The sequence below is a fragment of the Eschrichtius robustus genome, chromosome 10 (assembly GCF_028021215.1).
Source record: "Eschrichtius robustus isolate mEscRob2 chromosome 10, mEscRob2.pri, whole genome shotgun sequence".
In the NCBI taxonomy this organism is placed as follows: domain Eukaryota; kingdom Metazoa; phylum Chordata; class Mammalia; order Artiodactyla; family Eschrichtiidae; genus Eschrichtius; species Eschrichtius robustus.
The window spans coordinates 68,930,370-68,953,743 of NC_090833.1; the positions used below are offsets into that span (position 1 = coordinate 68,930,370).

The 23,374-nt window shown below is 40.4% G+C and overlaps 1 protein-coding gene and 1 pseudogene across 2 annotated transcripts in view; both read right to left on the bottom strand.

The window, feature by feature from the left end:
• Positions 1-1,571: 1,571 nt before the first annotated feature.
• On the bottom strand, positions 1,572-1,973 carry LOC137770442 (small ribosomal subunit protein eS12-like; annotated as a pseudogene).
• A 9,159-nt stretch (positions 1,974-11,132) lies between these two features.
• Positions 11,133-23,374, bottom strand: part of SLC24A2 (solute carrier family 24 member 2) — a 235,566-nt gene continuing 223,324 nt past the window's right edge. For both annotated transcript variants that reach the window (XM_068552948.1, XM_068552947.1), the window contains 3 exons: positions 22,153-22,242; positions 15,024-15,190; positions 11,133-11,382 (listed from right to left, as the gene is read on the bottom strand). In XM_068552948.1, the coding sequence (XP_068409049.1) occupies positions 11,133-11,382; positions 15,024-15,190; positions 22,153-22,242 (507 nt within the window). The remainder of the gene's footprint in view (positions 11,383-15,023; positions 15,191-22,152; positions 22,243-23,374) is intronic.

Consider the following 23,374-nt stretch of genomic DNA (forward strand, 5'->3'; position numbering starts at 1 on the left):
CGGGGGAGGTAAAAAGTAACGACTAAGAGTTGAAATTTGGATAACAGAGTTCAATTTAAAACTCTGACATTTAATGTGTGACCTTGGAATGTTACTTAACCACTTGAGGTCTTATATTTCTGTCTGTAAAATGGGAATAATAATGGTAACCAACTCAGTGGGTTGTTGTGAGGATTCAATGGAATGATGCATGCAAAGCATTTAGCATTAGTGTAGACACATAGCTGTTAATAAAATGTTGGAAATTGTGGTCACAACAGACAAGAAAAATTATGAACAGAATGAAGAATCCAATCAAGGGATAAAGAGATTAGTAGAATACAACCCAGTGGTACAGAAAAACTGGCTGAGACCCAGTGGGGCTGCAGGATCCACCTACTCAAAGCAGGAGGCAAAACTTTGAAAGAGATTGAAAAAATAAAGTAACGGTAATGATGCCCATTGGACTGCAAAATGAAATTCCAGCTGAAAGGGACCCTCCATGACAGAAGACAGAATTTGACTCAAAGCCTGAGTGTTATGATTCCTTTTGGCTCCAGTAGAATCATCTTGGTAGTATGTAGGAACCATGTGTCATGTTCTGGGTTAATTCTCGAAATGATAAATAATGGTATTGTGACTCAGCCTACATCATCTTATCCTACCAGAGAGGCTCCGTAGTGAGGTGACTTTTCAAAGCCTGGGAAGACGTTATAGAAATACAGATAATAAAGTAAATCAAATTCATAGTATTAATACTTTGGTATGATTTAGGAATAAGTTTTATAATCCTTGGGATATTTTGTGTGTATTTGTATTTCAAGGTGTTTGAAATAAATCTGGCACACTAGATAATCTGATTATATAATTTGAAATGTGTAATTATACTAGACTCATGGTATTGATTTTAAAGGTGTAGTAGACTTTTATTAAGATTGTAAATGGCATTTAAATGTTTCGGATAGCCTGGTTTATTATATTTTATTTAAGTTTGATATATTAGATTAATAGGAATTGCTTAAGTGCATAGGAAGATTTTGTTTTTTAGGTTTGTAAGTCTGTCAGGGTTTTGGAGTGTTTGAGAGAATCGGGTATGTTAAAGGTGTAAAATTTAAAAAGTTCCTGAGGGAATTCAATTCGTAAATTGCGTTCGTTAGAATTTAATCTTTTAAAGTTATCAGTCAATTGAGTGTAATCAAAGAAAAAACTGACTCTGAATTCTCATTTTTATCGGAAAGTAATAGGTTTATACAAGACTTCGAAATTGAATTTAAAGGCTTAGAGAACACTAGGCTTTTGAATTTACAATTTTCAATATATTTAATTAATTAAAAGCCAATTGTTAGAGTAGTCCTTTCAGTGCGCAAGGTTCCCTCAGACATTGGAAAGCTCAAATGACATTAGTAAGCACCCCGTAAATGGTTATAATTAACAGTAACTACTGCTTGCCCTCTGTTCCTTTGAGTCCTTGCAGTGAAACTTCCACAACTGTCTGTCAATTTCTTGAGATCCTGAGGGTCCCGATTAGCTGAAGGCAAGGATTATTCCAAAACCAAAACACTTTTTTTTTTTTTTTTTTTTTTTTAGAACAAGAGCCCAGTGTTTTAATTTGATCATTTCTTGCATTTGAAGTACTCCTCCATGACATCCTTGGCCTGAGACTCTTTGCCATAGTCCTTAACCACCACACTGCAACCAACCACTTTAGGGGGTTTTCCCTCTCCATCAGTTTTTACAGAGGCCTACCCATTCCCCCAGTTTCTTGTTGTCATCAACCTTAATCAGGTTGATCTGGTGCTCAGCACAAAGGGTTTCCACCAACTTGACATATATATAGGCTCATCACAGTTGGATGCAAGCACACAAAGCTGGGCTTTGGCAGTTTCCCGAATTCCACGTGCTAGGCCATCGTGGATGAGGGCGGTCTTCAGCACCTCTTGCAGAGCAGGATTAACGTCCATTACACCTCCAGCAGCAATGCCTTCCTCGGCCATGGCGGCAGGGACTCCGAGGTGGCAGGGAAAGAGCAAAACAACACTTCTTTTGAGTCAATAGTTTTATTACTATTACTTTTCACACCGAGGAGACTTAGTTACATAAAGTGAGATATTCTATGAGTTGATTACCAGTAGTAGAAGCACAAAGGTGTGGAAAGTGTAACATGAACACAGTGAAGAAACGCCCTTTATCAGAGTGAAGTCCGTGTGACAGAAACACATTACTCCAAACAGACTATGTACAAATAAATATAGCTTTCCATCTATGTACAGACATATTCACAGAGAATAAACTGACGCAAAATCTCCATACATCTCCTCATCCAGCGAAAGTTGCTCACAGTAAACAAAACACACGGGAAATGACAAAAGTAACTTGGAAGTGCATCACCTGGATTCTTGTAGGGGTATAGAGGTTAAAATGCTTCTTTAAAATGGAGGCAAACAGAGGAAGCATGAGATGACGTCCATCCTTAAAAAGATCCTTTACAAAAATGGCGTTGATATTTGTAAGGTAACCTGTCCCAAAGACAGTTTACGAGTTCTAGGGCAATGCCTATGTTGGGGTCAGTGTTCACAGCATGGTCTCTGTTTTAACACTATGCAAAGAACAAAAGTGTAATTTATCTTTCCTTTAGCGCTAGCAGCCACTTCATTAAACCAGGAAGGTAGTTTTTGCTGCTCTTTGATGGCACTTTTGAGACTGCAGATTGCTTGGAGATGGAAGCTGTTGCTTCTGGAGTTTTTTCAAACTGGAGCAGAAGACAAACATCCAGGCTAGACGCAGGGCACAAATATGAACTTTGTGTGCGGGGTTCAACAGGATTATATCCCAACCGAGGTTCCCTCATCCAGATGGAGAGTCTCTGCCCTTTGGAGAGATGCTTCAGACCACAAAACAGCCCCCAACAGAAACATCACTGGCTCTGGATCCAGACAATCTTTCTTTAGGGCAAATGGCCAATTAAACATAAAATTGATGGGGTTGGTCAATTTAACACACATGTTTATAGAGATAATTTAGGTACCCAGGTGGTAGATATTTCTAGGCTATTAAGTGCCTTTTAGTCATTCTTTTAGCTTTTACTCAAATCATATAAAAAATTGTGATGAAGTGAAACAAAGTTTTTAGTTGTGGGGACATCAACATGCGTGTACATTACATGTACATGTGTGTAAGCAGTCTATGGTACTGGGCCAGAAATTATGTAGTTTAGCAGAAAAGGAAAAAAAAAAATCCAATGCATTATGAAGTCTCCTGTTTTACATGCTTTCCTCCCAAGGAAGGTTTATAATTTAGGCATAATAAATTATTGATAAACTGTATATCTCTATTTGCCATTTTTATAAGGGAACTTCTTAGACCCAGCCTATATTTACATAAAAACTCAAATAAACCTTAAATTTTCCAGGTACATATTTGCTAATTATCCATTTCACTCTCTATATTGCTTTACATAACAAATGGATTCCTGAAAAACAGTATATCTATAACTTAAAAAAGGAAGTACTTTCACTTAGTATCAGAACTTGCTATTTAAAGGAACTTGCTATTTAACAAGCTATTTTGAAAGTGAAGAATGCTTTTGTGAAATGAACAATTTCTTTGATTTTCAGTTTTATTAAAGTACACATCTAAAATTTATCAGATTAGGATTGTCTAGAACAATAATTGTATGCCTTAAAAAACAGAACAGATAAACTCTAATTGACAACAAACAATACAAAACAGGAATGACTCATGGACTGCTTATCGATTGACTATATTCAGAAGCCCTGAATATATGTATTATTGGTATTTTATGGCTTTAATTAAGACAATTGTCTCTTATGAAGTATTGATACTATAAAGTGCAATATTAAAAAATTAAAAAACCCAAAAGGCATCCATTGTCCTTCAGTTTTAGCCTGATGAGAAGAATCGGAGATTTGTTTAATTAAATGGCAAAGGATTTTCTACCCTTAATTCCTGCATGTAATTTCATCCTTAAAATTATTTTATTTGGGGATTCAGACTTCATTCATTCGTTCCTTTTTTTTTTCTCTCTTTTTTTGATGACACGATTTAAAAAATTAGTATTCTCTTTTGGTTAGTTGAGTGCTTTTCGAGAACTGTCAGTCCCAAGGCCTTAGTTACTTCCAGATCCATTGTAAAGGAATATGCAACCCAATAAGTGAGAATGTAGGAGCAAATTTCCAGCCTTTTGGTGAACTGTACCCCATTCTCCTGGGCCACGACACCAATCAACAATCTTACAATTCCCAGCCAACCCACCACACAAGGAAGTAAATGCGCTGCAATACTGGGTGATGAGAGGTGGTCCAACCATTTCCCCCATGTCCTATTTAGAGCCAAAATATAGATTCTTTTTGGTAAATCAGTGCAGGTAAGTGCAGGTCCAGAGTTCCTGAATGATCTCCAGCGGTGTCTCCCCCATTCTGAGTACTTGTTGGGTGTGGGATTATGACCATAAAGACGAAGTCCGTGAGCTTCACCTCACCAGGGCCTCAAGACAATGCTGCATCAGTGTTCAGACTTTTCACCAGAGGATAAATGCCTGTTAGTACGTGTTGAGTCGAGGCCTGCTGGTGCTTTTAAGGCATTTCTGTGACTCTACTCTCTTGTAGTTGTGAATTCTATTCGCATTTTAGTATCAATTAGGGGGAAGTCCCTCCCCCCACCCCCCCCCCCCCCAAGAAGTAGTCAATTACACAAAAAGGTAAGTTGTTAGGGGCACGGGCATTTTTCTATCTTCACCTTAATGCGGAGATGGAGAAAAGGCTCATTAGACTTGCCAAGTACAAGTAAAGGGGAGAGGCTGGTGGTGAGAACCTGGAAGGGGAGTAAGCACTGGGCCCAACCTAGACTTAAAAACTGGAAGTGGGGTTAGAAAGAAACAAACTGAGACTCAGTAAGGCCCAAGGGAGAGGGGCTCATGGTGGTAGGTGAGAACATCCATCCAAACGCACCAGGCAAGCTGAGAAATGCACTCGCTTCACCTGAATGTCTTGGAGAAAGATACGGAAGTCACAGGGAACACAAGATTAATGTGAATTAGCAATGAAGTGTGACTTTCTAAAAGGTAAGGGGCACAGAGGAGTGCAGAAGCAGGGGGTAAACACTGGGTCTGAGGCTGTCATTCCACCCTATTCAGACCTTATACTTGTGCCATGACTAGTCAAAAGCTTCCATGATTTCAGAGCAACATAAAGCATTTTAAAAGACTTAGTAAAGAAAAACTTAAAAATTATTGAGGGTTAGAGAGAAAGACTCAGAAATAAAAATCTGAAGATAACATTTGATGCAAATAGATAAAGGGTCACATAGTGGTGACTCCCAGCTCTGTCAGGGGTAAATAGTGAAGAGTGCCCAGATGCAACTCTTTTCTGCCAAACAGAAAAAAAAAAAAAGGTGAATTCATCACCTTGAGGGGCTGGGGTGAATCTGGAGGAAGACTTTTCTGACACGGATGGTTGTTAACGTTAATAGCTGACGGACCTGGGTTACACCAGAAACATCTATGCTAGGATTTCTTTCCTACAAAGGGACTGTCTTTTGGATCAGGGTGATGGGTTGAACAAGCGCTCTTAACAGAGCTAAACCTTTGGCAAACTCAATGCCAATTCCATGGCACTCTTTCACACTTAGGTCTTTATCAGTTTTTTAAAAACATTCTTTAAGGTTTTCCAGTCTGCCAACCAATCATTTAGTGGAAGGGCTTTGGCTTAGATAATTTGGTGTTCCATAGTGTCCCCACCATTTGTTTGCTAATTTGAACAGAGTTGTCTATCCAGTCATAATTAGAGGCTTCTTTTTCTCTCTAAAAAACTGGCTGACTTCTGGATTCCTGGGCCCTTTGTAGCTTTCTCTCACTTCGTTTAAAGAAAACTGCCACTAAAGACCATGATGGAAATCAGGTGGTGCTGAGCAAGGCCGATGCCCTGTGCGTGAGGAAGGTGGGGAAAGGCAGTGAGCACACTGGGGGGCATCTAGGTGGAAAGCACGTGTGACTTCCATAACAAACATGAGTGCGCCCGTGTTTTCTACAGACACCTAAAGGCTCTTGGTGATTTCTGTGCTGCAGCCCGTGCGCCCGTGTTTTCTACAGACACCTAAAGGCTCTTGGTGATTTCTGTGCTGCAGCCCGTGCCTTTTTTTAAAAAAGATATTTATCTGGTTGTACCAGGTCTCGGTTGTGGCAGGCAGGGCCCTTAGTTGTGGCCTGTGAACTTTTAGTTGCAGCGTGCATGTGGGATCTAGTTCCCTGACGAGGGATCGAACCCAGGTCCCCTGCATTGGGAGTGCAGAGTCTTAATCACGGCACCACCAGGGAAGTCCTGCCTGTGCCTTTTCAAAGCTCCCAGTAAAGTGAAAAAAAAGAGCGTAATCTCACGAAAAGTACTGGAGTTCAGCTGGCTCTGAGTGTGCCTTTCTTGCTTTTCTTGTTTGCTAGACATTTCAATGAATAGGAAGCTGTGAGATTAAAAAACGAAACACAAAGCTAGAGAGGCAAGGAGCTAACCTTAAATAGATAGTGGAGTGGAGGCCCTTACCTTTCTTCCCAATGTCTTCTTGAGAGGGGAACATATTTTTATCTGGGACTCTATATAGGCTCTTGTAATTGGGTAAAAAAGCCTGCAATTTGTAATTATTTAAAACGACATAGGGATATATATCAATGTGATATTTGCTTTCTTGGGAATCCTGGTAAAAGTAAGTTAATTTCCCCTTTCTTCCTTTTCCTTATTATTTTTTCACTAACTTTCTCTTCACCACAAGCCCTCACCTACTAATTGAAGACAGTCTTGCTGAGGGAGGTATAGGAGTTGAGCATGCGTCTTTTAAAAATATTAAGCCAGGCGGTTATGTAAATCTGGCTTAGCAAGAATGAGCATCAGCTTCTATAACAAGCTTTCAGGAGACAGTTGATCTTTCCAGAAATCACCCTGAGAACGGTTTCCCTTTATTTCTTCTGGAACAGAGCTGTAACAATCCAATTAATTACTACTAGCCACTTAATTATTGGAGTAGCAATCTGTCCAGGTGCAAGGAAGCATGGCATGCTCATAATCTTGTGTGTGTGTGTGTGTGTGTGTGTGTGTGCGTGCGTGTGCGTGTGTTGGTAGATGTAGGGAAGAAAGCATATTGCAGTTTTCTGACATGCTTGGATTCAGACCCACGTCAGATACTCCAACCCAGCAATTTCAGCAGAGCAGTTAACATTAGTCCCATCTTTTCCAGCTGTCTATCTGGCCAGCAGCTGTATCTATCTGCTGTCACTTCCCTGGTCAGCTTTCTGTTAAGGTGGTCTTGGGTGGAGGGCTTCCCTTGATAGCTCAGCCTTGTCACAGAGGAGTTTAAGAGCTATGAGCAATGGTGGGGAGTTTGCCAACTCTCTCCCTGCCCAGCAGTGATGTACATTAATATCATCAAATGTCTCATCAGCAAAGCAGCTGTGTTTTGCTGAAAGGCCTCCAAACACCTGATTCACGTCTTCCCTAGAAAATAAATTATAATGGCCCCTGTCAGCTGACACTTGTGAGAAGCCTTACAAAGCATTTTTCCCAAATATGAAACAGTCCCTGCCTCTTTTTATAATCTTCTGGGCAAGGCTTTAGGAAGTTCTGCTGCATCAGCCAAACTGATAAGCAACCCTCCCCCTTAGTCCGTGTACGTTACTGTGTTTTCCTGACCTGCCGCCGCCTGGCTCAGCTTAGGCCCGGGAAACTGCATGCAAACCTTCTCGTCTCCAGCTTCAGTTCTTGAGGGTCTAGGCAGGTTCAGAGGGCAGCTGAACTCAGCGTGGGCATTCCCAGAGGCAATTGAGAAGGGTCTATTTGGGTATTCTCGGCATGAACCAAGTCGTTCTCCTCTCCTGAGGCTGCCTAGGGTGACAGGGGAGGTGACAGCAAGTTAAGACCTGCTTGGTTTGCTGCAGGTAGAGGGAACCATTTGCGTACAGCTCATTTATTTTAGATTGAACAGTAAGAGGTTGCCTCTTGAATTTTTGATATTTTTACCCTGTTCCAGAGAAACAAAGAGAGTATCTGTAGTCTAAATTTTTTTCCCCTGTACTTTTCTATTGTGCATTCTTTGCCTCTACATCACCATTAGGGATATGGCTGGCCATTTAAATATACAGGGAGGGTTCATGTGTGTATGTTTGTATGTACTTGTGCACAAAACAAACCTTATGAGATCAGGAGGAAATGTTCCCTTTGGTTGTTGGTGTGCATGTTTTTCCTTTCCCTTCACTAAGGCAAACTTTGGTGCTCCCTGCTTTTGAATCCTGGATGTAATTGGGTCAGAGGGTGATGATGTAAGTGGTATTGTGTGTGTATATATAGATTTGGTATGAAGATATATATTTATATATGTATTTACACAGGCACTAGAGATGAACTACTCAGAAAACCATGTTGTGGAAAGTTCTTTCTTATAATTATGTTAATGACTTGAATGCTTTTAAAGATCCACTGTTGCATCCTATACACTTTTCTCTGGGTTCACCCAAGCCCAACACATAACCTCACAGACAACTTATAGGGGGCAAGCAGGGGCAAGCAGGGCAAGCAGGGGCAGGGAGGTGCCTGCATACTGGCCAGTGAGCCAACACTGCACTCCCTTGAGGTGGGAACTGGGCTCAGAAATAGCATCTTCTCAAATGCAACTTTTCATGACTGACAACACTCCCTAGGAAGGGAGCTCCCAGGCAAGTCAAACGCTCTGTGGCTGCTTCGATGAGTCTTCACCGTGAGCTGGGAATGAACGGGAAAGAGTGAGGAGGCAGGGCGAGTGTGGGGAAGGGCTGGAATAAGAACAGGGTTGCACTGGACCTCCCTCCTCCTTTCTGGTTTTATATAGTCAATCTGCAATTGAGTCAGAGTCACCTACTCAAACCTTCTTTCACACAACAAACCAGTCCATCATACACATTCATGCAATAAACAACTCTGCTCCCTTGCAAGTAATGCACAGGGAAAACCATCAGAGTTTTTAACTCAATGTTCACTTACTCCTTCTCTTTCACTCAGAGGAACTAACACGAATTCTTGCTTCAACACAAAATCCTGCCCTTGATGAAGGAGACGTGGGTCTCTCTCACACAACTGAACACCCGACTTTGCAAAGTTGGAGAGACTGGGAAGCTGGCCTCCTGGGTGGCAGCCATCTTGGCTTCTTGCTTTCCCATTGGGCCTCCACTCCTCAGAAGAGCAATGATGGGCACTGCCTGTGACTGCCATGCTCCGTGGAGTGGGCTGAGGTTTTGTGGAAGGAATGCTGAGCTTGATCTTTATCTTTATTCAGTTGTGAGTTCTGCATCCTGTCTCCCTGTGTTAGGAGGGACGTGCTCACCGCAAAATCATAGCAGCATCAGTGACACAACAGACTGGAGAGAAGCCATGGTGTGTGCCAACTTAGATGCAGGATGGCTACAGAATAATGCGCCATCCTCTATTTACTCTTTCAACTGATTATAAGGAAGCATGATTTGGGGAAATGAAAAACTCTGCATGTTTTTCAGTAAGTTAGTCCACCTAATCTTTTTTCTCTGTTGGTTTTATTTTCTTTTGACATACACAAAATGTCAAATAGAACTTGGGGGCACTGAATGAATGAAATGAAGATGTCCCTTGAATGCTCTGAAAATCAGATCCTTGACGTGACTGGCTTGAAGCCAGTGTAAAGAAGCTGTTGAGTGTAGTCTGCAGTGTACTCTGTGAGCTAGAAAGAGTCCCAGATGGGGTCCTGATGGCAGGAGAGACACCCATGGTGCATGGGCTTTAACCAAATCCTGGTCCTGGCACCACTAGACACAGGACTCAGAAACCTTCCTAGTTAACAAACGCCTTTCCAAACATCTTGAAGCTGCCTTAATCCAAGCAGTATTGATCAGAGTCAATCTAGTTCTATTGGTTGGAGGAACAATGATTTCTTTCTTCAGCCACTGAAGGCCTTTATGACCACACTGGAAGATGCATTAAAGAACCACGTCCTTAGGGGGCAAGTCCCACTGAGCGCCTCTACTGGATGGTATTTCTTAGTACATCTCCAGGCTCTCTTGGCAGGCATTTTGATGCGCTTAGCATCAAAATAATGTCTGAATGACAATCACAACTAAACTTGTCCCCCTTCTTTTGATGATAATGGGACATGCATTGGAACAGTATAGGTTCAGTTTATATAATCTAGCTGTCCTAGAAGAGCACTAATTTGCTTTGCAATCATATTTTCTACTTGCATGCTGGGGCAATATATAAGCCCCCCACCCCCCACCCAACCCTGGTCACCTCCCCCTTGCCCCAAACCAGTATCCACCCAGCCTGGGTTTTACCTCTGAATGTCCCAATAACCCTGTGGGTTTCAGAGAGTGTACCCCAGTTGGGATGGAGAGACGGTCTTCCCGGTTTGGCTTGTGGGAATAGTTTGGAGGGCTCATTTCAGGGCCCCTACAGGCCCTCTCCGCCCAGCCCTCCCTCGTGCAACCTACTTTCCTAAAATATCCACCGTACCGGGCAGAATCCCAGTATGTCCAAGGTAGGCTGAAGGTCACAGCAATGATTCTCTTAGCTCACCTCCTGCACTTAAGAGGTAAAGCTCAGACTGAAGGTTGATGCCCCTCTTCAAATAGGTACTAGAAATATACTAGAGCTATCCCTGAAAAGATGCAGTTGTATTTATATATATATATACGATTATATATATATATTTATAATTTTTCTTTCTTTGTATTTGTATACAGGTATGTACTACTCTATAGGTGTGGAAGGAGAGGTATAATACAGGACCAGGCAGGGGTGTGTGCGTGTGCATCTATACATAATATATATATTTTATATGTATATATATCACCTCTGTCATTCTTTGCATCATGACAACGGCCAGCGAGGAGTACCTGTCAGCGGTGCAGGCAGAGAAGCCCCAGATGCTGGGATCTCTTTGTCTCTTGCATGGAGCCAGTGCAGGAGGCAAGGGTGGGAGCAGCCCAAGAAATGAGTGGGCCCAGTGCGAAGCCATCCCCTGTCAAAGCCACCAAGGAGGAACACTTGAAATGCCCAGGGCTGTGTGCCAGCGGAGGTCAAGGAGCCTACAACCCTGAGTTGGGGGGGGGGGGGGACAGTCCATGCTGTTGGCCTAAGATACGGCTTTTCCTGCTAGATGGAGACGGGGCACATGAGGATTCTGTCTTCCAGGAGGACGCTGACCACGAGGAACCCAAAGTAGAGGCCGAACATGGTGAAGCCCAGCACTTTGTTCATCCTCCATTTGCAGAGGGCGATGGAGAGGATGACGAAGAGCAGCATGATGAAGAGGAGGACGATGGCGCAGAAGAGGCCGTTGCTGCTGACGGCCACAGGTTGGAACCTGTGAGCGACGGTGTACAGGAGCCAGGGCAGTGGGAGCCTGTGGGGGGAGAGAAGCAGGGAAGAAGGGGGCGCAGTCAGGCAAGCGACGGAGCATTAGCTTCTCGGCATCTGTGATTGGAGACGAGTGTCCTGTTAGGTTCACCAGGACTCAGGCCTGGCTGATGCAGGAAATCATATTTACAAGGAAGTCAGGTGAACTTTAAAAACCTTGGTCTAGGGCTTCCCTGGTGGCGCAGTGGTTGAGAGTCTCCCTGCCAATGCAGGGGACACGGGTTCGAGCCCTGGTCTGGGAAGATCCCACATGCCGCGGAGCAACTGGGCCCGTGAGCCAGAACTACTGAGCCTGCGCGTCTGGAGCCCGTGCTCCGCAACAAGAGAGGCCACGACAGTGAGAGGCCCGCGCACCGCAATGAAGAGTGGCCCCCGCTTGCCACAACTAGAGAAAGCCCTCGCATAGAAACGAAGACCCTACACAGCCATAAATAAATAAATAAATGTAAAACAAACAAACAAACACACAAAAAAAACCTTGGTCTATTTCCCAGTCGAATTAGGGAGAACAGAGAGAATTTATTCTACGGCTGAATAAGATCAAAGACATGGCTGCTGCAGGTGATTTCTGAATTTGATTTGAAATAATTTTTTTGGTTTCCTTCCTAGTTGAGATTAAAGTGTTACTCTTAGCCCTAAAGAGGTGAATTGGAGGATCTGTACAGGATGACAGGAGGAGATGATAAATGGAGAAAAGGTATAGAAATCTGTGGTGAAAATGATCAAATTATTATTTTTTAATGGAGACAGAGAATAGCAATCTCACACACACACACACACACACACACACACACACACACACATCCAATTCTGGTGAAGTTGTGGTTGACAGCACTACAAATAGATAAAAAACCTTTGGGGGAAATATGACATTTTTAATACTTTTGACCAATCAATTCTATTGTCAGGGATTAAGCACAAGGAATAATTTGAAATGCAGATGCAATTTTATTCAGAAAGGTGATCATTTCAGTGTTATTTTGAGTAGTGAAAAATCAGGGACAACTTAATCTCTAATAATAGGCAGCTAGTTAAATAGCAAACTATAAGTCAATGTAATTTTATGTAGCTATTAAAAATCATAAACTTATAATGATACAGGTAAATGTTCATGATATGATTCTATATTTAAAAAGAAGGATAAACATAAACATAGCAATCTAACTTCAATAATAAATTTAAAAAGATTGGTGTTGGTTTGTATTTATGTTTTATATATGCTTATATGTTGGTCTGTATTATGCTTTATATATATTTATGCTTTATATGTATTTTTAAAATCCTTTACCTTGAGTATGTATGAATCCTATAAACAAGAAGAAAATGCTAGCAAGACTATGAAGAAACTGTTACACTCAATATATTGCTAATGACTTTGTAACTTGGTATAAACTCTTGGGAAAGAGTTTTTGGAAAAATATACTACATCAATAGCCACTGAAATGTTTATAATCTTCAATCCATCAATATTTCTTGAAGAAATTTATCCTAATAAAATAATTAAAAGAGGAGATGTTTCTGCATAAAGGTGTTCATAAAACACCCATGATATCAGAAAACTGAAAAAAATACAAAGGTCCTACTAAAGGGTAAAGGCTAAAACCGAAAGCAACAGGATGGAATATTTTGAAGCCATAGAATGTTAATTATGAGAGCTATGAAGAAACTTAGAAAAATGGTTGATTTACTCATTTACTAATAGATGCCTACTCTTTGCTGTGCATAAATGGCTTTAAAATGGAAAAATAAAAGCCCTCCAACAGGGCAAAACTGATTATTCACTAAGAAAACTTTCTGAAATATTAGGAGAAAAACACACAAAAGTTAAATGTTTTGGGGTAGTAGGATTAGGGGTGATTTTCTTCAAACTTTCATTTAAGTTTCATTTAAGTTACAAGATATATAAAATTTAAGAACAATGAACAAAAAGCATCTTGCAATTCACTATAATATTTTTCAAAAACACGACAAATTTGTCTCATAGAATACTTGTCATTTTTCCCAATATGTAGGATTTTCTCTTTTTGTGCTACAGAATATTTTCTTTCTGTTTATACAAGATATTGACCAAGAAAACTACTCTAAATGTGTGGGCAGTGGAACTGAGAAACACTGTTTATACTAGGGACGTCCTTCCTTTAAAATACACCTTTTCAGGCATTCACTCACTCATTCACTTGTTCATTCATTCATCCATCCACCCATCCATTCATCCATTCATTCTACAAACATCTGCCAAACCACTGCCATGCATTAAGCATTGTATTAGGCTTTGGGGAGTTCTTGTTCTTGGGGAGTTCACAGTCTAGCAGGCAGACTGATAGACAGGACCATGACAAGAGTGTGAGATACAGATATACAGAAAGTATACAGGAGCACAGGCCCCCAGGCAAGACTTAAGGGAATCAGAAAAACCAGGATTTGAGTTGACACTGGAAGGGTAAATTGGAGTTTTCCAGACAGACAAGCAGGGAGGGCTCCTGAGGGAGAGGTGCCAGCAGAGGAAGAAAGAATGGTAGGAGAGGGCATCTTTGGAACTCAAAGGTGGTTCAGACAGTGGAAGCTCAGAGCAGGGTTTTATGCACAGGTAGTGCTGGAGTTGAGAGCACAGACTCTGTTCAAATCCCAGCTATCTCATTACTAGTTGTGTGAATTCTGTGCCCTTCGGTTTCCTTATCTGAAAAATGGGGATGAAAATACATACATCATAGGATCATCGTGTGGCTTAAATAGATAAAAATGTATGTACAGTGCATGTGGTAGATACTGAATGAAAAAATTATTATATATATTAGGTAGTGGAAAGGATAAAAGAGAACAATATTCAAGATGTTCAATGAGAAAGTAGATCCGTTTTAGTGGTCTTCCAAACTCAAATGCAAGAGCTCAGTTCTTCCGGGAACATAAGGATAATATCCCATGTCTTACTTTCTCAAGGGGCTGTCCTTCAAGTTATTTATCAGACTACTTTTACTTGGACACATTAAACGAAATGACAGAGATGACAGCATCCCTCCCCAATCAGATCCACTTGAGATTATTCATATTGAGAACTTCATTTTGCTTAACTGTAAGAACAGATCTCATCTTCTGACTTTCAAAAAACCTAGACTATCTTCACCAGCACAGATAAAGAAATGATAATGCCAAACCTGCCAGCATTTTCCAAGGAAGGAGATGGGATATTTTTTCTGGGCCTATGTTTGTTTCAGTCTGCTTTCCAATCCAAATCTCATCTGAGGCTGGTGGGGACTTTAATTAGAATTAGAACATGGAAAAAAATACAGTGAAACCACCAGAGCATCTCAGTCACATATAAATGTTGAATATTCATGACATATAGCCAGTGCCATTTTATAGGTGAAATTCTCTTAAAGTATTTCCTACAACACCCACTCTGTAAGCAAGTTATGTGTTTCTGCCTGTCTACGGACAACTTATTCTTCATGAAGTTCTCTGAAAATGAAAATTGGAGTTGGTGAAATTGAATGGTACTACCAGTCTTTACTTTCTATTGGTGTCGGTTGGTTTTGGGCTCTGAGATCCTGGTCACGTCTTTACAGCTTCTAAGAAGACAAAGACAGTGGTGGAGATGATGTGCACCTTTATATAACTAGCTCTACTCACCCTACAGTGATGTCAAAGATGTTGCTTCCAACAGAGCTGGACACAGCCATGTCCCCGAGCCCCTTCCGGGCCACTATGACACTGGTGATCAGATCAGGGATGGAGGTCCCAGCAGCCAAGATGGTCAGACCCATAATCTCTTCACTAATGCCAATTGTCTCTCCAACCTAAAAGCAACGACAGGGACAAACATATGAGTGTTTGAAGTCACAAAACCATCAAACCCACTAACATTTGAATGCAACTCCCTTTTAATGAGTTCTTACTCTGTGCTGTGCTGAGTATCAAGATGATAACAAGGAAGAAGGCACCATCATTGACAGAAAGGATTTTATATTTTAATGATATTCAGACCCAAGGGATCAGGAAGGTTCACATGAGGATTAAACAGATAATCTCAAAAAAGAGCTATAGAAGACTAGAGTGCAGCCTCTATATGGTTTTTATTAAGACCAGGCAGGGGAAGCAGAAGATCAGAGTTATGAATGCCAATTGGTCATTGGCTACAGGGGCCAGTGCCTGACAATGGCACCAAATCCTGTAGCAGATTTGCCCCTGGATTTATCACTGAAGATTAAGAATTGACACCCAGTGTCCCCATTTTTCCTTAACATTTCCTAGTGTCTATAACCCACTCTTAAACACTTTTAGACTCTACCATTTTCACAGAAAACTTGATTTTGGGTGTTTTTGGGTTTTGTAATACAGGACTGTAAATCAGCAAGGCAGCCATGGAGAAAGCAACAGTTAGGGAATCAGAGGACCTTGGGCTAAGGTCTGGCTCTGGCATTTATTAAGTACTTGACCTACTGCTAACTGGACCAATTGGGCAATATCTTTGATCCTCACTTTCTTTCTTTTTTTTTTCCTTCCAGTTTTATTGAGATATAATTGACATACAGCACTGCATAAGTTTAAGGTATAGAGCATAATGATTTGACTCACATACATCATGAAATGATTATCATACAAGTTTAATGAACATCCATCATCTCAGATAGATATACAATTAAAGAAATAGAAAAAAATTCTTTTTCCTTGTGATGAGAACTCTTAGGACTGAGTCCCTTAACAACTTTCATATATAACACACAGCTGTGTTACTTATATTTTTATCCTCGTTTTCTGATCCATAAAGTGGGTACGATAATACTTACCTTATAAGGTGGCTGTGAGGACTAAATTGTAATTTATGGAAAAACCCTTTGTAAATGGGTTTGACAATGATGTATGTCATCATTGAAAAGTGACGGGGGACATTTATTATATTCTTTTGGTCTTTGCCTTTTAAGACTGATGACTTCTCTTTTGGACAGTTGGTCTAGCCTTCAATGTATGCTCCTCCAGTCTCCTGAGCAACGTGTTTGTCTTCTTGTTGTCTTTCTTTTAAAAACTTTATGTATTTTCTGGAGTTGGTGAACTGCAGTTCTGAAAACCTTTACGACAATTCTTTCAGTTTGGTTTCCTACCTGATGACGTCCAGCATTTTTTGAGAAAATGTAAAGGTCCAAAGTAGCATGTAAGAATAAAGGTTTTGGGGGAATAGAATAAACTTATTTCTTTTTTTAAAAATTGAAATATAGTTGATTTACAATGCTGTGTTAGTTTCAGGTGTACAGCAAAGTTAGTTTCAAGTGTACAGTTTTTTATATATATATATATATATTTATTTATTTATTTCAGATTCTTTTCCCTTATAGGTTATTACAAAATATTGAGTATAGTTCCCTGTGCTACACAGTAGGTCTTTGTTGGTTATCTATTTTATATATAGTAGTGTGTTTATGTTAATTCCAAACTCCTAATTTATCCCTCCCCCCATTTCCCCTTTGGTAACCATAAGTTTGTTTTCTATGTCTCTGGGTCTATTTCTAGAATAAACCTATTTCTAAATCTCTGTTTTGATTTATAGGAATAGCCTGGTTCCCACTAGCTTAAAAACATAGTAGGGAGCTATATTTATTTTGATGGTCATGCCTGCTCTAGAGCCTGGTGAGCTGAACTAGTTTACCTATCCTCGTGGTGCACAGATTCACTGCTCCCCATTAGAAAGTGACATCTACGTGAGCAGGGTCATGGCCTTAATCACTATGGTCTCCCTAATAAGCAGAACATAGCCTGGTACATAGTAGGCTCTCAATACCTATTTGCTGAATAAACAAATCAATCTGCATACTTAGACGATTTTACTAGCATGATTTTCACTGGCTCTCCTAGTGTTAAACAAGAGTTTTGTACAAAAGTGCCCTATTTGAGCAAAATATTCTCCCTGATGACGTTTTTTGTTAGATTTGGAGAGAAACATTTTCTTTTTACAAATTTATTTATGGCCGCATTGGGTCTTTGGTGCTGCGCACGGGCTTTCTCTAGTTGTGGCGAGCGGGGGCTACCCTTTGTTGCAGTGTGCGGGCTTCTCGTTGCGGTGGCTTCTCTTTGTTGCAGAGCATGGGCTCTAGGAGCGCGGGCTTCAGGAGTTGTAGCTTGCGGGCTCAGTAGTTGTGGCTCACGGGCTTAGTTGCTCCACGGCATGTGGGATCTTCCTGGAACAGTGCTCGATCCCGTGTCCCCTGCATTGGCAGGAGGATTCTTAACCACTGCGCCACCAGGGAAGTCCACGGAGTGAAACATTTTCAAAGACTGTGAAGATGCTGACTAAATGATTGTCGCCCTCAATAAGTTCCACACTATCTAATACGTTCTTGGTAATTTAAAATCTTAGAGGGAGTTTTAAAGCAGTGACTATTTTAAAAAAATTTGTATCTGGAGTTTGAATGCCACTATCGACAGAAAAACGCAGAAATTGAAGAGAGGTGTCAATGGTAGTGTGGTTAAGAGTGCTGGCATGGGGTACAAAAAGCCCTGGGTGCAAATCCTAGCCTGCCACTCCTTGGGCACAGTGGCCAACTTCCCTGAGTCTCAGTTTTTCTCATGTGTAAAATGGGGATAATAATATCTACCCTCAGAGTTGTTGGGATGAATACATGGGATGATGCATATAAAGCAAATAGCGACTAGTGTCAGGAATAAAGAAAATGTTCAATAAATATCAGCTGTGATAACTCAGACACTACTCCTCTCCCTCTCCAACATATCAGCGTGCAACCCTCAGCGTTCCGGCAGCAGGGACAGAAGCTGGTTTAGCAGGGTCAGTTTACAATGTGGGAAATCACATGAACCATGACGAATTTTCACTGTACGTCAAAACCCTGATGACTCTGGGTGGCTCTAGAAACACCTTCACTGAAGGAGAACTAGTCTTCAGAAGCTCATTTTGAGTCTGTTTCACTGAAGTGGGCTTTTGGCGAGTCAGAGGCAAGGTGATGGGTGCATGGATGGGACAGCACTCAGATCAAATCGGGTAGCATCAGAGGAGTTTACAGCTAGAAAGGACCTCAGTAGTCTCTTGGGGGAATTCCTTTGTTTTCTAATAGAAATAAATAATGAGGCCGCTCAGAATCCGTATCCATTGCTGCTCCAATATTCCATGATCCAGTTCCTTGCTGTGGTTTAGTGAGGATCTGCCAAATGTCATATTGGCTAAATGAGACATGAGGTTGTATCTGACTCTTAGCATTAACCGAGAATTAACATCTAATTAACTAGATGTGGGATAGATTTTAATCACAGGTTTTCATCACCCATGAAATTTACTAAGATGAAGATTCAAGATGTAAAAACAAAAACAAAAAACTCCCCAAACTAAAGGAAAGTATGCACAAAGTGTTTTATGTGAAGGGCATTTATTTTTGGCTAAACAGTAGCCAAATAATTGTATTAAATAGCATTTATTGTTGGTAAAACTGTGGATAACAGAATAGTTGAGCACTAAATGGTGCACTTGTTATCTTTATAGCTTTTACAGTTTAAAAGTACAAGTGATAGAATTAGAGCTACAGACTTAGAACAGAATCTGCTATTTTGATCCGCTGTCTGGATATTTTGAAAGAGAAAAGCATTTCTTTGGAGAAAAGAAAGAGAAACTTCTCATTCATTATTTGCTAGTAAGGCTTCTCTTTACGCACTTTATATTTCTGGGCTTTTTTTTAGTAATTATTATTGTTCCAGGCATTGTGTTTGTATTTTTCTACAAGAGAATGAAAAGGAAACAGGATTGTGGAATTCAGATAATCACTAAAAAGTAAAGAAAGAGATGGAAGCCTGTAGGATGATGTTTCCTAGGATGACTAAAGAGAAATATCTAGAAAACAATATATTCCAATAAGTGAAAAAAATAACTTTTTTTCCTTTATCAGTACATGGAAGAATAAAAATGATTATTAGGAAAGGCCATTATATATCTATAAATGGCAAACACTCCTTTTAGCCTGGAAATCTGGAGGCTGAGAAGTAGCTTACCTTCTGCAATGATTTCTGCTGGGTATCGGTAGCAAACGTCTTTCAACCAATGTAGAAACTAATGACTTTGGGGCAAACAGAACTTCTTCAGGGGGCCAAGGATTTTTGGAAATATTAAGGAAGAGTAACCTGAGGTCAAATAGTCAGTAAAATAACTGTGATAGGAATAATATAAAATATCTTGTAGGAATAATGCTTGGTTTATCAGCCAATATTTCCAGTGGATTTTGTTAGTGATGCCATATCTTCTTTCTGAAAAAATTAAGGTGTAATTTCCATACAGTAAAATTCACCCTTTAAAAAAAGCATACTCTTCTGCGAGCTTTGACAAATATATGCAGTCCTGTTTCTCCACATCCTCATCAACAAACGGTATTGTCTGTCTTTTTGGTTGTAGTCATCCTAATGGTTGTGAAGTGGTATCTTATGTTTATTTTTAAACAACTTTATTGAGATATAATTCACATACCCTAAAAATCACCCATTTAAAGCATATGATTCAGTGGTTTTTTAGTATATAGAGTTGTGCAACTATCACCAGAATTTAAGTTCAATTTTTTGTCATTCCAAGAAGAAACTCCATACCCGTTAGCAGTCACTTCCCATTGCCCTCCAACCTCCCCAACCCTAGGTAACTGTTACCTACTTTCTGCCTCTATAGATTTGCCTGTTATTCACATTTCATATAAACGGAACCATACAACATGTGATCTCTTGTGACTGGCTGTTTTCACTTAGCATAATATTTTAGAGGTTTATTCACACTGTAGCATGTATCAGTATTTCATTCATTTTTATTGTAGAATAATATTCCATTGTGTGGATACACCACATTTTATTTACCCATACAAGTTGATGGACACCTGGATTGTTTCTACTTTTTGGCCATTATGAATGATGCTGCTGTGAACATTTGTGTACAAATTGTGCAGATGTTTTCATTTCTCTTGGGTATATAGACAGTGGAATCACTGGATCATATGGTAACTCTATGCTTAACATTTTGTGGAACTGCCAAGTCTACAAAGTGGCTGCACTGTTTTACATTCTTACCAGAAATATATCAGGGTTCCAGTTTCTATACACCCTCTCTAACACTTGTTATTTTCTGTCTTTTTGATTATATCCATCCAAGTGAGTGTGAAGTGGTATCTCACTGTGGTTTTAATTTGCATTCTCTAATGAATAATGATGCTGAATATCTTTTCTTGTGCTTATTAGCCATTTGCATACCTTTCTTGGTGAAATAGCTACTCAAATCTTTTGTCCATCTTAAACCTTAAGATGCCTGTAGACGCTTGCCTTTCTATTATTGAGCTTTAAGAGCTTTTTATATATCCTGGATACAAGTGCTTTATCAGAGAGATATGATTTGCAAATATTTTCTCTCAGTCTGTGGTTTGTCTTTCCAATTTTTTGAGTTTTTTTTGGCCGTGCCACGCGGCTTATGGGATCTCAGTTCCCCAACCAGGGACTGAACCTGGGCCCTTGGCAGTGAGAGCGCAGAGTTCTAACCACTGGACAGGCAGTGAATTCCCTGTCTTTTCATTTTTTAAATGAGGTTTTTTGAAGAGCAGAAGTTTTACTTTTGATGACATTTAGTTAATCAATTTTTTTTTTTAATGCATCATGGTTTGGTGTTATATCATAGAACTCTTTGCCTATCCCATGGTTATGTGGATTTTCTGTTTTCTTCTAGATGTTTTTAGCTCTTACGTTTAGAACTATCGTGCATTTTGAGTTAATTTTTGAGTATCGCACGTGGTAAATGTCTAAGTTCATTTATTTTGGCATATAGAAATCCAATTATTCCAGCAGCACTTGTTAAGAACTCTATCCACATATGTCCTTGGTGTATATTTCCTTATTTCAAATTGCTATATTTTATTTCTGTTAAGAAGTATAATAATTTTAAGGGTATATTAGACAAAGAATACAAATGGGCAGTTGGAATTGATGTAGTTTATAATAGAGATTAAAAGCATGAGTTTTGGAGCTGCAGAGCGCTGGGTTAGAATCTCAGTCCTGCTTTTTACTACCTAAATGATCCTGGGCATTTTTTTTTTTTTATTAGCTCTAAGCTTAACTCTTTATCTGTAAACTGGATAATAATAGTACCCCCCTCATAGAAATTATACCCATGTACAAGGACAAAGGGATGTGAATTATCTGGCATGTAGTACACATTCAATCAATAATGGTAACCATTACTATCTTTGAGAATGTAAGACCTTTGCATCTCATTTTTCCATTCATGTGTTGCAACAAACAATTCCTGAGAGTTTATTCTGGTGATGGGCATTATGACTGGTACTGAATTAAAAGTAGTAAAAGGGAAATACATCATCATTTTTGTAAATGGAGGCTCAAGGAAGAGACCATTTTGTGTCCAGTTCTTTCCCTAAGAGCCAGTTGGATGAGAACGTGAGGTGAGTGGCTGCCCAAGAGAAAGTATAAGTGCTGCTGAGCCAGGAAAAACTCTGACATTCCTCCCGGCCTGGGTTGGCCTGGCTTCAGGCTTCAGAGGGCAAGAAGCAGCGAGACTTGCCTTTCCTCCACATGGCTGTCTGGGGCTATGCCGACTTGAGTCCACACTATAGGGAAAGGCCAGGAGACGAGGGAAAGTTAAGTGGAATAAATTCCTTTAGTCCTGGAATATGTAACTTGTTAGATGCAATACTGTTGTGACAGTTTCAGAAAGCAAACACACTGGTTAGCCACTTAGCAACCAAGAGAAAAGCCAGGCAGATGTGTGTCACTCTCAAGGTCTTACCTGATGTGCCCACCAGACCATCAAGTAAGAGAATACTGCGATCCAGGCGATGGAGCCGAAGAACGTGATGGGAAAAAACTTCCTTGAAGACTGAAAGAGAACCAGAAAGAGGAGAGAATGTGAGTGCTAACTGAGGTGATCTGATAGCTCAAAGCTAAGACCACCAATTCAGCTACTTCTCCCTCACTGCCTGCAGTCCTGGTAGAATTAGCAATCAAAATAAATGACCAAGCGTTGGTCAAGCTGGGACATTAAGATTCTCTCTTGAGAATGTGAAATTGGTGGAAGCCAAACCATCCCAAATCTAGTTTCTGAGATGGAAGCCTTTTGAAGAGAATGTCTGTTCCTGCTGCTGGTTTCTCAGATGCTCTCTGCTCCTGCCCTTGCCAAGGCTTGGTTTCTCAGCCTTGCCTTCAATCCCTCAATACCCCACATTCTCTCTCCCTCTCCTGCTCCCTTTTCTACCGTCTCTTCAATTTCATGAGAATCAGTTTCTATTGCTTCAACCCATGTATCCTAATAATCCATATGCCAGAAAGCCTACGGGATTAATTACATTTCACAAGAAGGATCAATAGTTTCCAAAATACACTGGCTCATTTTACGGTCCCATGAATTATGAGGAAAGGCCACACAGAAGAAGCCATCACCACAATTAATACAGATTCCTGAGGATGGCCAGTCTCCAGGACGTTGGAGCCACACAAGTATCAACAGCAGATGCTCACTTGTGCTGCTCTCCACGGGGGTGGCACAGTAGACATTCTTGGGAATGCTTTTTCTCCTGTTCTCCACCCCTATCTATGTTATACCCAATTATGCTTCTAGCCCTGGGCTTTGTGCAATCTCAGGCTTATAGTATGAGCACTTTTAAAGTTTCTTTCAAACATCAGCCAAAATCAGACACTCAAAATGCAGTGTTTCTTATCCATCCCACTATAGGGAAATCCACGCTTGCACTGGATGGTAGTGGTGTCCTGTTGATGCCCTTTTTGCAAAATTGGGATCCTTTAAAACATGCTCAGATAACAGAATGCTCTCAGAGAGTCTCTCATTTATTATTGCCAAACACTTTTTATTTCAAAGCTTTCCACTTTGAGAAACAATCTCACTTTTTGCTTTGATAACGCCATCCAATTTTGTCCAGAGAAATGAATCCCGGAGTTGACCTGGATGAAAGCTATCTCACTTGTCTGAAGAGCTGACCTTGGGCAGTCACATA